Consider the following 14,078-nt stretch of genomic DNA (forward strand, 5'->3'; position numbering starts at 1 on the left):
ATGAGATGATCTGTCATCACTGAGATGGCAGAGGAGAACTAAACAGGGAGAACTCACTGTGTGAGAACTCCAGTGAGTCCCACAACCTGCCTTCATTAGCAGCAGGTCTCAGTAATGGCTGGGGACTTAATACACAACATTAGCAGAAAGAGCCCATGTTGCACACATATTGCAGAATTACAATGCAAACGGAAACACAGCTCTGTTGGGCATGGTAATTTTGTGCATTTTAATAAAGCTCATGCCCCTGAATGGCAGCGATTCCATTTCAGCGTATAATAAGATGTCCATGTGGCGTTAAACTGTGCTAATATTTAATTTGAAAAGAGTGCAATGAAGCATGGATCTAATATGAACATTTTGCTAATACTGTGCTCTGAAATTGTTCATTATTCTTGAGGTGGCTCTTATCTTATATTTCTTACATTTTTGTCATACAGAGGCTCATTGAACCCCTTCCATTGATGACAACTCATCTTTTGCACTTAAATTCTTGTTAACATATAATAATAATAATAATGATTTTTTTTATATTTTGATTGGGTAATATGAAAAATGTTTACCAACCCCAAACTTTTGAATGGCATCACTATGAACTGTCATTGTATGAGAACAGATTTATAATGACTTTGCAGTCAGAGGATATTTACCATGCTAAACTAGATTATGACTGGTGCAAGAACCCTCAATTTATATTGTCACTGAATTCGAGTAGAGTATAATAGAGGAGATCACTTAAAAGCTCACATAATTTGTGCCTAACACTTCAAAAGAAATGTTTAACAAGAAAAGTTTATGTGCATCGTTCTGTTTTTGTGCTCTCATAATCACTTGTTAGTGTCTCATTAGTGTCTTGTTAGTGCAGGAACTGTTCAGTGTTGCATTTTTTTTTTATTATTCTTTCCAAAAAATATATTATGCTCTTAATATGAGTAGAAAGATTCAAAAATTCTGTTCAAAAATATTTTTTATTTTTAGTTTAGTTTGACTTTAGGGTCCCTTAATCTTTAAACCCAATACCAAAATTTAACAACTACCTTACTAACTATTAATAAGCAACAAATTAGGAGTTTATTGAGGCAAAAGTAATAGTTAATAGTAATTTAATTGTGAGAACAGTCAAAGTCTTTTTTACTTTAATTGTGGTAAAAACAACAACAACAACAATAGTAAATGGCAAAAATAGGGCTGATTAGAGAAGTTGGTCAAAACATAATTAAATTGGGATCCATGTTACCTATCAAAGTAAAGACCGACTGCCAAGCAGCACAGAATTTACAAATATTACCTTTTACTGAAACTACGTAATTGCAAATACGTAAAGAAATGTGAATGAGGGATGGCGAACTTAGTGACTTAAGCCCTTTTACAGCTCACATTAGGCCCCGTTGGTTTGTGAGGGTGTAAATATATTGTTGTTTTATTTATATATATATAGTCTCCCATGTCTGGAAGGCATTCTTCAGACTCCTCGATGTCACCGTCAGTCTTTACTCAGGGTATCACCCCAGACTAACAGCCAGGCTGAGCGGAAGATTCAGGAGATTGGGAGATATCTCCGGGCCTACTGTCATGACAACCAGCACAGCTGGAACCGCTTCCTCCCGTGGGCCAAGTATGCACAAAATTCCCTCAAGCAAACCACCACCGGCCTCACCCCTTTCCAGTGCATACTCGGCTACCAACCCCCTCTGTTTCCCTGGACAGAAGAGCCCTCCGACATTCCAGCTGTCAACCACTGGTTCCGAGTGAGCAAGAGAGTTTGGGACTCAGCTCATGTCCAACTCCAGCAGGCAGTGCGGAGACACAGTGCGGAGATACGGGCCGGAGGAAAGATCCTGGGTGCCCCTGGACAATGTGCTGGATCCCTCTCTCCTGGCCGAGTTTAACCAGAACCACCCTGACCGTCCTGCACCCAGAGGCCATGGCCGACCCCGTCGCCATAATAGGGTATCAGGAGCCGCCCCTGGAGGAGGGGGTACTGTCAGAGAGTCACCACAGTCACCGCAGTCTCCACCAACGACACTCACCGGATCCCAATCCCCTGATTTCTGATCACCGCCACCTGTCAGCACTAATCAGCAGCACGATATCCCTGCATTCCTCCCGTTCACTCACTGTCTGGTCTCAAACATTCTATGTTGACTAACCTGACCCACCTACCTTTTGTCTGCCTACCAGTTGCTCCTGTGTTCCTATCTCCGTTTTCCATCACTCCTGTGCTCCACCGTCTCCAAGCTACGCTGTTCCCTCTGGATCCCATGGATTAGGAAACAAGGGCATTTACACTCAGATAAGCCCCAAGAGACTTTCCCATTCCCCGCCTGCTTACCCGGACTTACTGCTCATCTCATTCCCCTCTGCTGCTTTTCAATAAACCTGTTGTTTGTATTGCACTTACCTCTGTGTCCCGTGTCTATCTGCTGACACAATGTACTATGTTGCTCTGTATTTTGATTACACTGCATTAAAAAAAATAAATAAACATAAAATAAAATAAATCACATATTGAAGTATTTTCATATCTATTTCAATGAAGCTTACCAAAAACATCTACTCCATAACATGCTCACTAGTGCCCCCCTCCCAATAGTGAGAACTGGACCTTAAAATAGAGTGTGACTATGTTATTAAAAACGGTGAAGGAACCGACAGTACATTAACAACCAGTAGCATAAATGTTTCACAAGCCTCCATATTCAGATGCTGTGAATGTTGATCTGATGCTAGATTGGGTATCTGCTTTAAATCTCATTTTAGAAGTTGTGGATGTTGATCATGATATTGGTGGTGTGAATAATTGAACAGAGTTTTGGTAAGCGGTTGCCCAGGTTTGAGCGGATCTCTCCAGGTGCATCACGGCCGACAGTAAAGTGCTTCTGGCCTGCCAGCTTTTATCAGGCTAAGCAAGGCTGATGCACGCTTGTTTCCCTATCATGCAATTGGCAATGTTCTGACACACACACACATACACACACACACACACACACACACACACAGAGAGACAGACATAGACAGCTGTACACATTCACTGTCATGAAGGTGCAAGGCCAGAAAAGCAATGACCTTAAATGATCTGAAACTAATAGAACAACCTCAGGAATGAAGAAGTCAGCATTTGTGCCAAAGAAAAAGGTACAGACAAAATTGAATATGCAATGTTTCCACTAGTAGTGTTACTCATATCTTAAACGTATATTTTATCAAACTTAAGTCTATTTAAAGACACTGTCATGACTATGTTTCTATATACACTTAAATTCCCTTTTTTTTAAAAAGTACACTTTGTAATAATGACACATGAAAAGTTTTACTTTAAAGTACATTTGAATGGATTAAAATAACATTTGTTTTTTGTTTTGTTTTTAACAAAACAATGTAAGTGTTTTAAATGTAAGCTACTAAATTGCAACTTAAAATATATGACATACAAGTTAATATACAAGTCAATCATAAATGTTTGTCAGTACCATTCAGCGGTACACTTTAATCATATTTAATTGACAATAGACATAATTCTGAAATTACATATAAAGATTTCATTAAGTCCTACATTAACATGTCAAAACACTCTTAACGCTAATTCAGCTAATTGCAACTATAAACCATTATTTAATTTAAATTAAATTAAGTTAAACATCTGAAAACATTACATCCAGTTTGCATTTAAGCATATTATTTTACAGTATTATTTATAGTGTATTATTTATATTTAAAGTATTATAAAATATTATTATATCTGTAATAAATGCTCTTTTTAAAAGTATGCTAAAGTCTACCTCATGCACAAGGGCTTAGGTTTTGTCCTATTATGAATGCAGAACATATTTTACTTTAACATGTCAAAAGTAAAAGTTTATCATCACCTCCATGATCATTCATGTCTGTGTCACAAACAATGCAGATCAGGGTAAATTTACTATTGACGCCCATTATTTTTAAGATTTTCTCTTAAATCGGCGAGTTATGAGCTACTTTTATCCTTAAGATGTTTTGTGAATACGGGCCCAGATTTATAATAAAAGGTTAATACTTAGTGTGAGTAATTTGTTCATTCTCTATGTATGTATGTGCAAACCCAACAAAACATTTCCAGCATCTGCATATTCTCATGAAAAGCGAGCTTATGTTTCACACATTGGCGTGTTTCTCTGTTGTGGGGTGGCATTTAAATCACAACCAATATGGCCGTTCTGGGCCGCAGTGACTGTGTAAATATGATTTGTGAAATTCAGATACTTGCTGCTCGGTCTCTGCCAAGTGTGCTGATTGCTTTTCTTTGGGAGAAGCCCTTGAGTCAGGAGTCGAGTAATAAGTGTTTTGCTGACTGCGGGCATCGGGAAGCTTTTGTTGGAAAGACATCTGGGGCTTAAAGCGCACCATCACAGAGGTTCAGAACAACAGCGGGGCCGTAACAAGGACGTTTGGTGGCTCCAAAGTACGGCCCATAACTGCTGACTTAATGAGATCACGAGTGTACAGGATGAGCGTTCGGGATGCTGGGCTGGGACGGGCCGGTCTCTGTGGGGCGAGTGAAGCCCTCCAGTGCCGTTGCCCTTGCTGGGAGTAATGCAGGTTGTGTTTTGGGGCTTGGATAAGTCGCACATCCGGTTATTAATGGGGTTACGCTAATGAATTACAAACAGGCCTGTGGTGAGGGGACACCGTCTCCTGTTGTCATCTGGATTTGAGCCAAATGACACCTCGCATTGTTGTCCTTGGTCTGGGAATAGAACACAGCACAGCCTGAACGCATATTCAGACTAAACTTTTGCATAATCTGTAATATATATATATATATATATATATATATATATATATATATATATATATATATATATATATAAAATAAGATAAATAAATAAACAAATAAGGAGAAATACAGTATACATGTATATTTTTACATTTTGAATTAATTATGGTTGAATTAACCATTTGAATTAAGTTTTCAAATGAGCATGTCATAATACATTTTGGGATTGCAAATGATTTGGTTTGGTTGAAATGGTTTATTATTGTGGTTGTTCCGTGTTTTGTCTGGACTTTTATGTTGAAGTGTTTATTGTGCCTTATTTGTAGTCATTGTGTTGCCTTTTGTAGTCATTTTGTAGTTCCCATATATAGTTGGTAGCTTAGTCAAACTGTGTAGTCAATCTTTTGGATTTGGAACAAGATGGGAAGGGAGAGTAAATGATGATTTCATTTGTAGGTGAACTGTCTTTTTAAAGTTTCATAGTCAAATATTTGGCTCTATGAGACTTATGTTATCCTAAATCACATTGGTGAATGTTACATTTAAGGACATGCAACTCTTTGCAGGGAGATAAATATGCCAGAGGACAATTACTTTACTTTGCAATCAAGCATTATCGAGTCAGGCTCTATTGCTATAAGTGTGTTTGCAGGAATGCTAATTTTTAAAAAGTGCATTTGTTTTTTGGCAGCATGCTCATAGCTGGTCCTGCATTTGTCTTAATAATACCACAGTGATAATAGTTTGGCTTATTTCTTTGCTGTTAATGAGAATGGGTGCAGATATAAACAACCTACATATATGGGTTAATTAAAGCACACCAAACATACCATGTAGTTTCTGTTTACTTCAGCCAGGCCATAAATATATACAGAATGTAATTTATTCAAATGTATTCAACTTGGAGTAGGGACGTAATCCACTCCAAATTGATCTAAATGGCTTGAAACTTTTGGCTTGCAGCCTGTAAAATGAATTTTTAAGCTAATTGAAGCTGATAGTGTCATCTGATATAGCGGGACAACGCTGCTGCTAATATTCACTTGACCACTTATCTTTTATGTTTATTTTCTTTGAATGTTTGGCTGGAGGGTCGCCCGCCGTAAGCGCGAGTCTGTTAAACAGGACGTGTTATTTATTATAAAGGATCTGTTCCATGTCACGGTCGATTACTTGCTCTCTGCTCTTCATTGTTTTATTTAAGGACTGCTGATTAAAATCTGAGAGCAAGTTGCACATGCTACAGATCTGTAATACAATGCTCAGCAGTTTCTCTCCGCCTGTCCATTAGGCCCAAATATGCTGAAAAGGTGCTTTTAGAGTTTTCCACAAAAAAATAAAAAAACTTTTTAAATGAGGTAATAAATGCATCGTAGTGTCAGCTGATCATCTCTGACAAGACTGAAATTAATTGAAATACCTTACTTGGAGAAAAAATAAATTAAAAAAAAGAATATACTTAAACATAATGTAATGTGTTCAGACACTTAACTGCATACAAATTTCAATTAACCCAAAAATTAATAGTAGCTGACAATTCATTATGTAGATGAGTTTGTTTCTTCATGGACACAGATTTGGAGAAATGTAGCATTCCGTCACTCGCTCCTTTTGATCCTCTGGATCCACTCATTGGATCCTCTGCAGTGAATGGGTGCCGTCAGAATGAAAGTCTGAACATAAAAACTTCACAATAATCTACAAGTAATAAACACGACTCCAGTCCATCAATTAACATCTTGTGAAGCCAAAATGTGCTTGTTTGTAAGAAACAAAACCATCATTAAGGTGTTTTAAACTTCAACTGTTGCCTCCGTCTAAAATATTATTTAATAATCTGTAATAACACTTCTTCTAGTTAAAATGTTCTCTGAATCAGGATATAAATATGCATTGATCAAGCACTGTTTACAATCCAAAATAGTTTGGCATTATTGTGATGTTTTTATCAGCTATTTGGACTTGGCACTCATTCATTGTAATGTTAATGTGGTTGTACTTTATTTTACAGTAAGTGTAATTACATGTACTTACAATATACTTACAGTGTACTTATCCAAGAAAGTACTGTTAATATAAGGCAACTACATGGGATAGGGTTAGGTTTAGGGGTAGGTTCAGGGTTAGTACCTAGTTATTACCTAGTTATTGTAATTACTACAATAAGTATATAGTATGTACATGTGGAACAGAACTGTAAAATAAAGTGCTACCATTAATGCAATGCTAAATTTCTCCATATTTGTACTGATTAACTTCAAACACTCTGCTCTCTCAAGAGATCTGAAAGAGAGATCTCAGGGCAGTAACATCTTCCTCTGGACATCCGGCACTTCTGTTAAAGGTCAGGAGCTTCCTGAGATCCGAATGTTCCGTTCTCAGCATTTTGGCCACTCTGTACTCTTCCAGGATCAATTTCATACTCCTTGTTACTGGTAAAACAGCTCTGCCGCACTTTTGCAGCTCCTTTGAAAATATCAAGCTTATTGCTCCTGAGGTCACTCTGAGCAGTCAAACCGCAAACCTGAGTCGATGGAAACCCATGCCACATATCTGATCCCTATCTGGTCACATTTCATCAGCGCTGGAGTCAGATCGCTCACACTGCCTTCGTTTGCACCCCTCAAAGACTCGATTCCTCCCCAAATAATATCACTGGAGTGGTTTTCACTCACAGCATGAATAAAGGAGTACAATGACATACGCTGGAGGTTTATGATGATGCTTTGAGGACTGGATTGCAAATCAATCCAGTGGTGCTTATGAACCGTGTTTTATTGTCTTTTCTGCCAGATTGACTGATTTAAGAGCCCTTTTGCTCAATGAGGATGGGACGGGCAATAAGGAAGCACCTATTACAATTTTTTTTTTTTTTTTTTATATATATATATATACACACACGTGGTCAGAATTGTTGGTACCCTTGGTAAATATGTTGAAAGACGGCTGTGAAAATAAATCTGCATTGTTAATCCTTTTGATCTTTTATTTAAAAATAATAATAATCTAAGCTTTCATTGGAGAATAAGAATTTAAAATTGGGGGAAGTATCATTATGAAGTATATATATATATATATATATATATATATATATATATTTTTTATCAAATATATGTTTGACACATTTACTGGTCCTCACTATTACTATCTCAGTTATCTCAACTTTGAGGACTTAAATGAACTAATAAATACTTGAAACTTGTCAGGTGTCAGAAAGTTAGAGGTACCGCTCTTCTGATTGAAGTCAGAGTCTCTGTTTCAAGCAATGTCACCTTCAGTTTGAAGATGCCAAGAACCGTTAGAGAAATCAAAAGAGTGTTGTTATAAAGGGAGCTCATTTAACTGCTGTTTGATCCTTGGAAAATCTTTTTCAAGTTGGGAAAATGGATGTCTTGGTCAGGATGTCATAATTCCAACGCATACATGGAGGTTCAGGAAGAGTCAAAACCACTACATCCATACAGAACCTTCATGATGGATGGCACAATATTGAAACACATGTATTATATTATATTATATTATATTATATTATATTATATTATATATTTTATTAAATTATAGCATAGCATATGGGTTTGGAATAATTAGGATTTTGTTATAATGTTTTTTAAAGAAGTTTATTCTGCTCATCAAGGCTATATTTATTTGTTTTAAAGTACAGTAAACTCAGGAGTATTGTTAAATATTATTACAATTCAAAATAAATGTTTTCTGTGTGAATATGCGTTAAAATGTAATTTATTGCTGCAATAAAAGCTGATTTTTCAGCATCATTTATCCAGTCCTCAGTGTCACATGATACTTCAGAAATCATTCTAATATGCTGATTTGCTTTTCAACATTTCTGATTATTCTCAGTGTTCAAAACAGTTGTACTGATTTTTTATTTATTTTTTTGGAAACTGTGTCAAGTTCACAAGTTTGAAGTAAGTAGAAAAATATAATAATAATAATAATAATAAATATAAAATATCAAATAATCCTGAAAAAAGTATCATAGTTTCCACACATATATGAAGAACCGAAAGCTGCTTTCGACCATGATAATAAAAAAGTAGTATTATTAATTGATCATTAATGACTGGGCACCAAATCAGTACATTAGAATGATTTTAAATTGTACTGTTTCACATTATTATTATTATTATCATCAAATAATATGCAGCTTTGGTGAGCAAAAGAGACTTCTTTCAGAACCATAGAAAAAAAACTTAATTATAACAAACTCGTGACCAGTGGTGTTTATAAAAAACACAAATATGACTCCATATACAGTTTCAAAAACAATCAACATACATCAAAATTGATCAGGAATGTTTTTAAAATCATGATTTTATTTAAATTATTTTTTGCACATTGTAACATGATTTTCATGACAGTTAAATCCAGCCCGCAGCTGACCTCTGTTTTGTCCGTGTCTTGTAGAGATGTCAGGGACGGGGCTGGACATCTCGCAGGTGCACTGGAAGCAGCAGTGGCTGGAGAACGGGACTCTGTACTTCCACGTGTCCATGAGCAGCTCCGAGCAGCACACGCAGGTCACGCAGCCCACTGTCCGGGAACCACCACGTGTCCTGCACGAACACATGCACCTGCTGCATATCTCTGTCATGGTGAGTACTGAACATACACAAATCTGTACAAAAATCACAAATCATTTGGCTCTGGAACTTCAGTTGCTTTCGCTGGATGCAGATCTCTGAGTGCATGTAGACTTTGAATACAAATGCAATGGATTCATCACTCACCGGTGCTCTAGAAGACCATTGCTCTTAGATGAGACTATGAATGAAGGCAGAAACCTTAAAGCAACAGTTCTCCAAAAACAAAAACAAAGAATATGACATGCTTAAATTATCCCAGGAATTAGCCTTATTTTATTTTATATGTAAAATCAATTCATGCATGCATGCATGTATGCATAAAATAAATAAATAAAAAATATATTATCACAAAGCAGTTTTATTTATTTATTTATTTATTTACTTACTTGCATACTTACTTACTTGCTTACTTATCCCTCAAATCATTGTTCAACACAACTGGCTGTCTGAAAAAAAATATTTGCAATCTAGAAAAAGGGTTTGTGATGCTGTTGCCGCATCTCTTTCTGCTCCTCCTCAGTGTCACAGTGGACATTTGTAATTAGGTTGGGCAACCACTAGTTTAAAAATTACTGTGATAGTACAGCAACTACTAGCCAGGAAAGTACTGTAAATTCACACTCAATTTGTACAGAGCACTCAAAACAGCATCCACATGCTTTCCATAAGCAGCAGAGAGAGGAGAAAACTAAAGACACGCAGCTCAATATTCGTTATTGCATCAGAACCAAACCAAAGTTTCCACTTGGCAAAATAAATAAATATCATGCCCTCCTATTCTGCATTTTCAGTCAGAAAGCATTCTCTCTTTCCTCACAGATGTGTGTTTGCAGTCTATACCCTGTCGACCTTAATAAGTTCAAGACATTCATTCGAATGCGTTGCAGGTCTCAATGCTCACATCCATAGGGTCACTGAATGCTTCGATGAGTATGAAAACGATGTGAATCAGATGTTATGGCCTTTGCATTCACCAGATCTCAACTCAACTGAACACTTGTGAGAGATTTGGACTGATGTGTCAACGATCTCCAACACTGTAAAAAACAACAACAACATAAATAAATAAAAAATCATTACATGATCACACTAACATATATTTCAAGTTATGCTAGCATATTTTTTCCATTGCTTTAACTCATCAAAATAATTAAATCAAATTCAATGAACTTTTTCAAGTTAGAGGGTTATTACATTTACATTTCTGCATTTAGCAGACGCTTTTATCCAAAGCGACTTACATTGCATTCAAGTTACAGTTTTTACATTTTATCAGCTCTTGCTTTCCCTGGGAATCGAACCCATGACCTTGGCGTTGCTAGCACCATGCTCTACTATTTGAGCTACAGGAAAGCTTATTATTGTAGTATTGCAATAAATGTGACAAAAACACACAATCAAATTACTAAAACTTTAAAATAAAAATGAAAATAGAAAACTAACTAAAAATAATAATAGATTAGTAAGTTGTGGCCTAATGGATAGAGAGTTGGACTTGTAACCCGAATGTCGTGGGTTCGAGTCTCAGGTCTGGCAGGGATTGTAGGTGGGGGGAGTGAATAACCAACACTCTCTCCACCCTCAATACCACGACTGAGGTGAGACCCTTGAGCAAGACACCGAACCCCCAACTGCTCCCCGGGCGCCGCAGCAATGGCTGCCCACTGCTCCGGGTGTATGTTCACTACTGTGTGTACACTTGGATGGGTTAAAAATTCAGAGTATGGGACACCATACTTGGCCACACACCACTTCCCTTTCCTTTCCCCTTAAAATGACGTTTTGCAAATTTGTTTTTGGAAAAAAAATAAAGCAGCCACTGGTCTTAAGCTTTTAAGCTGCCGTCTAATAATGACAATTACAAAAGTAGTAATAACATTACATCTATGCTGCCCTACAAAGGCAAAAGACCTTAACTCGCTAGAGTGTGAAACTGAGAAAAATGACTTTAAAATTTTTTACTTGTCCAGACAAATTAATTAGATGTTTTAGTAATGAAAATTATCTACATTAAAAAACTGTGCGCTCAAACTTGATTTTTACCACTATTTTGATGTTAATGTACTCAAAAAAAAAGTGAGAAGTTACACCAAGTATTCTGCCTTGGTTTCTCCGGGGGTTTTTGAAGTTACGGTTGTGACAACCCATTATTTTCTCGGAAAAACAACGAAATTGACTCAAGATACTTAAGTACATGATAAAAGATGTCTTGACTGTCCCAAAAATATCAATAACTCATTTTCCACAAAAATCGAAGTTACGGTCTTTGCCTTTGCACGGCAGTATGGATATCTATTAGACACAGTTTTTGCTGAGTTCATTATGTAATATATTTCTTAATTACATTTTTTATCTATCTATCTATCTATCTATCTATCTATCTATCTATCTATCTATCTATCTATCTATCTATCTATCTATCTATCTGTCTGTCTGTCTGTCTGTCTGTCTGTCTGTCTGTCTGTCTGTCTGTCTGTCTGTCTGTCTGTCCGTCCATCCATCATGAATTCTAAGGTTCATTTTAACCACTCTATGGTAGTTTGATTCAGCTTTTTCAAAGAGCCGCACAGCCTATACCGCAACAAAATACATATTAAACATGATAAAACTGACAATTTGATTGATTTTTTCCAAAATTACTTTCAGGATCTAGGGACAGCACTCTCTCTCTCTCTCTCTCTCTCTCCCTCTCTCTCTCTCTCTCTCTCTCTCTCTCCCTCTCTCTCTCTCTCTCTCTCTCTCTTTCTCTTTCTCTGTCTCCACCAGACAAACACTCACACAACATAAGCTTGCCATCAACAAAACTGGCTTTGATACTGTAAAACAGCATTACATTTCTCAGCTGTGAGCTTGTAATATTACTACTTTTCTTTTCTTTCTTTTTTCAATAGTTTTATTTAAGCTATATTACAACATTTTAATGAGATTCAATGATTCGGATGGGAAAAAAAACAACAACAAAACAAACAGTATTGTAGTATTTGCTGTAGTCGTTGAACTTCTTCAGTGGAGTTCAAGAGTCAGGTGCAAAAAAAGTCCCTGAACAATAATAAGCATCTACAAGACATCATCTCCAGTGGAGTGTTTTCCAGAAGACATTTCACACACACCTTCACATTTATCCTCAATCCGCCTCCAGAGTTACACACACTGACTGACATCATTCAGACACAAGAGAACAGAACTGGAGCGGCTAAAATTGAGCATCCATCCTGTTCATGAAAACAAGGTGTATCTGCCTGTGTGTTTGCGAGCGGCCAGAGGAGCGCTGGCATTTTCAATGAGCATCATTAACTGTAATTCTGTCAAGGCAGTGACAGATTGAAGGTGTTGAGCAGTGCTCTTCTGCCAGCGAGCTGTCGCTCAGCCTCTGTTCAAGCTCACTTGTTTGTTATCTCAGGTTTGATCCCCCGTTCAGAAGATGAGAGATGACTAAGGTGGATGATTTAGGTTGCGTTTTTGCAGTATGGAAGTATTTATTAAAACTGATGGTCAGTAAATGTTCACAGCCTACAATGCTGGCACACGTGTAGTTTTTGTTGTTGTTGTTATTGTCATACACACTGTTGAGAATGTTTTGTTTGCTACAATTTCAGCACCCCCCCCCCCCCCCCCCCCCCCCCACTTTAAAGCTAGGCTAAGCAGTTTCTGTGCTGCTAGCGTCATCTTCCGGAGCTACAAAAATAAAGCATGTTGTCTTTGCGAAAAGCCCCTTTCATGCATCACCCCTCCCCAAACTCAAACATCACAAACACAGCAATGACAGCTCTGTAAAAGTCAAGACTCGACAGGTAAAAGTACACTTCTTTTAATAAGAACTCCAACATATTAGGGATACTTTTAATTTGAAGTTTAGCTTACCTGTTAAGAAAAAATGGCAAGTTAGCAGTATCGATTAAATCCTAAACTTTCCATCAAATTCCTCCTTCCTTTAAAATCACTGTCAGTATTTACCCTTGTTTTACCTCATTTGCTGTCGCTGTAATTTCGGACCAAATGAAGCGACTGGATGAACATTTTATGATCCTAAGCTTTCCACAGAAGATCACCACCATTATCATTCAAAAGGAAAGGGTCGGTATAATTTCTGATGAACAGAAAGTTCAAAAGAAAAGATTTATTTGGAATAGAAATATTTTGTAACTTTATGAACGCCTTTTCCATCACTTTTGATCAATTCCATATGGAACCCTGTTTCTGTTTCCAATATGGAAGCCCGGTAATTTAGATTTTTTATCCCATAATTCAGACTTTTTCTTCTCACAATTCTGATATAAACTCACAGTTCTGAGATATAAATTCTGACTTTCCCAATAATTCCTTGTTTACATCTCACAATTCTGACTTTTTTCTCTAAAAGAAAATGTAACTGAAACTTTTTATCTCACAATTCTGACTTCTCTGAGTTTATTTTGTGCAGTTAAAAAAAAAAATGTTTTATTTTATTTTATTATTTTTATCCTCTGGTGGAAACAAGCTTCCATAAGTTAATGTGTATTTGCAAGTAAAAAAAAAATATATATAAATATATATATATATATATTACTGATGACACACTTTTCAACAAAAGTGAATTCATAAATTGACTGTATTATTATTATTATTATTAATAATTTACTTATTTTAATTTGGCATTTATTTTTGCAATTTGTATTTTTTATTAATAAGAATTGAAGTCCCCAATACTGATGTCACTACCATATTTTGGAAAACAGTTACAA

The 14,078-nt window shown here is 36.5% G+C and overlaps 1 protein-coding gene across 1 annotated transcript in view; it reads left to right on the forward strand.

The window, feature by feature from the left end:
* The window catches only part of LOC306869424 (astrotactin-2-like), a gene marked incomplete at both ends in the record, with an annotated part of 458,741 nt that overhangs the window by 73,932 nt on the left and 370,731 nt on the right, over positions 1 to 14,078 (forward strand). The window contains one exon of the mRNA XM_079416194.1: positions 9,179 to 9,366. Coding sequence (XP_079272320.1) covers positions 9,179 to 9,366 — 188 coding nt within the window. The remainder of the gene's footprint in view (positions 1 to 9,178; positions 9,367 to 14,078) is intronic.

The sequence above is a fragment of the Barbus barbus genome, assembly GCF_936440315.1.
Source record: "Barbus barbus genome assembly, chromosome: 5".
NCBI lineage: Eukaryota > Metazoa > Chordata > Actinopteri > Cypriniformes > Cyprinidae > Barbus > Barbus barbus.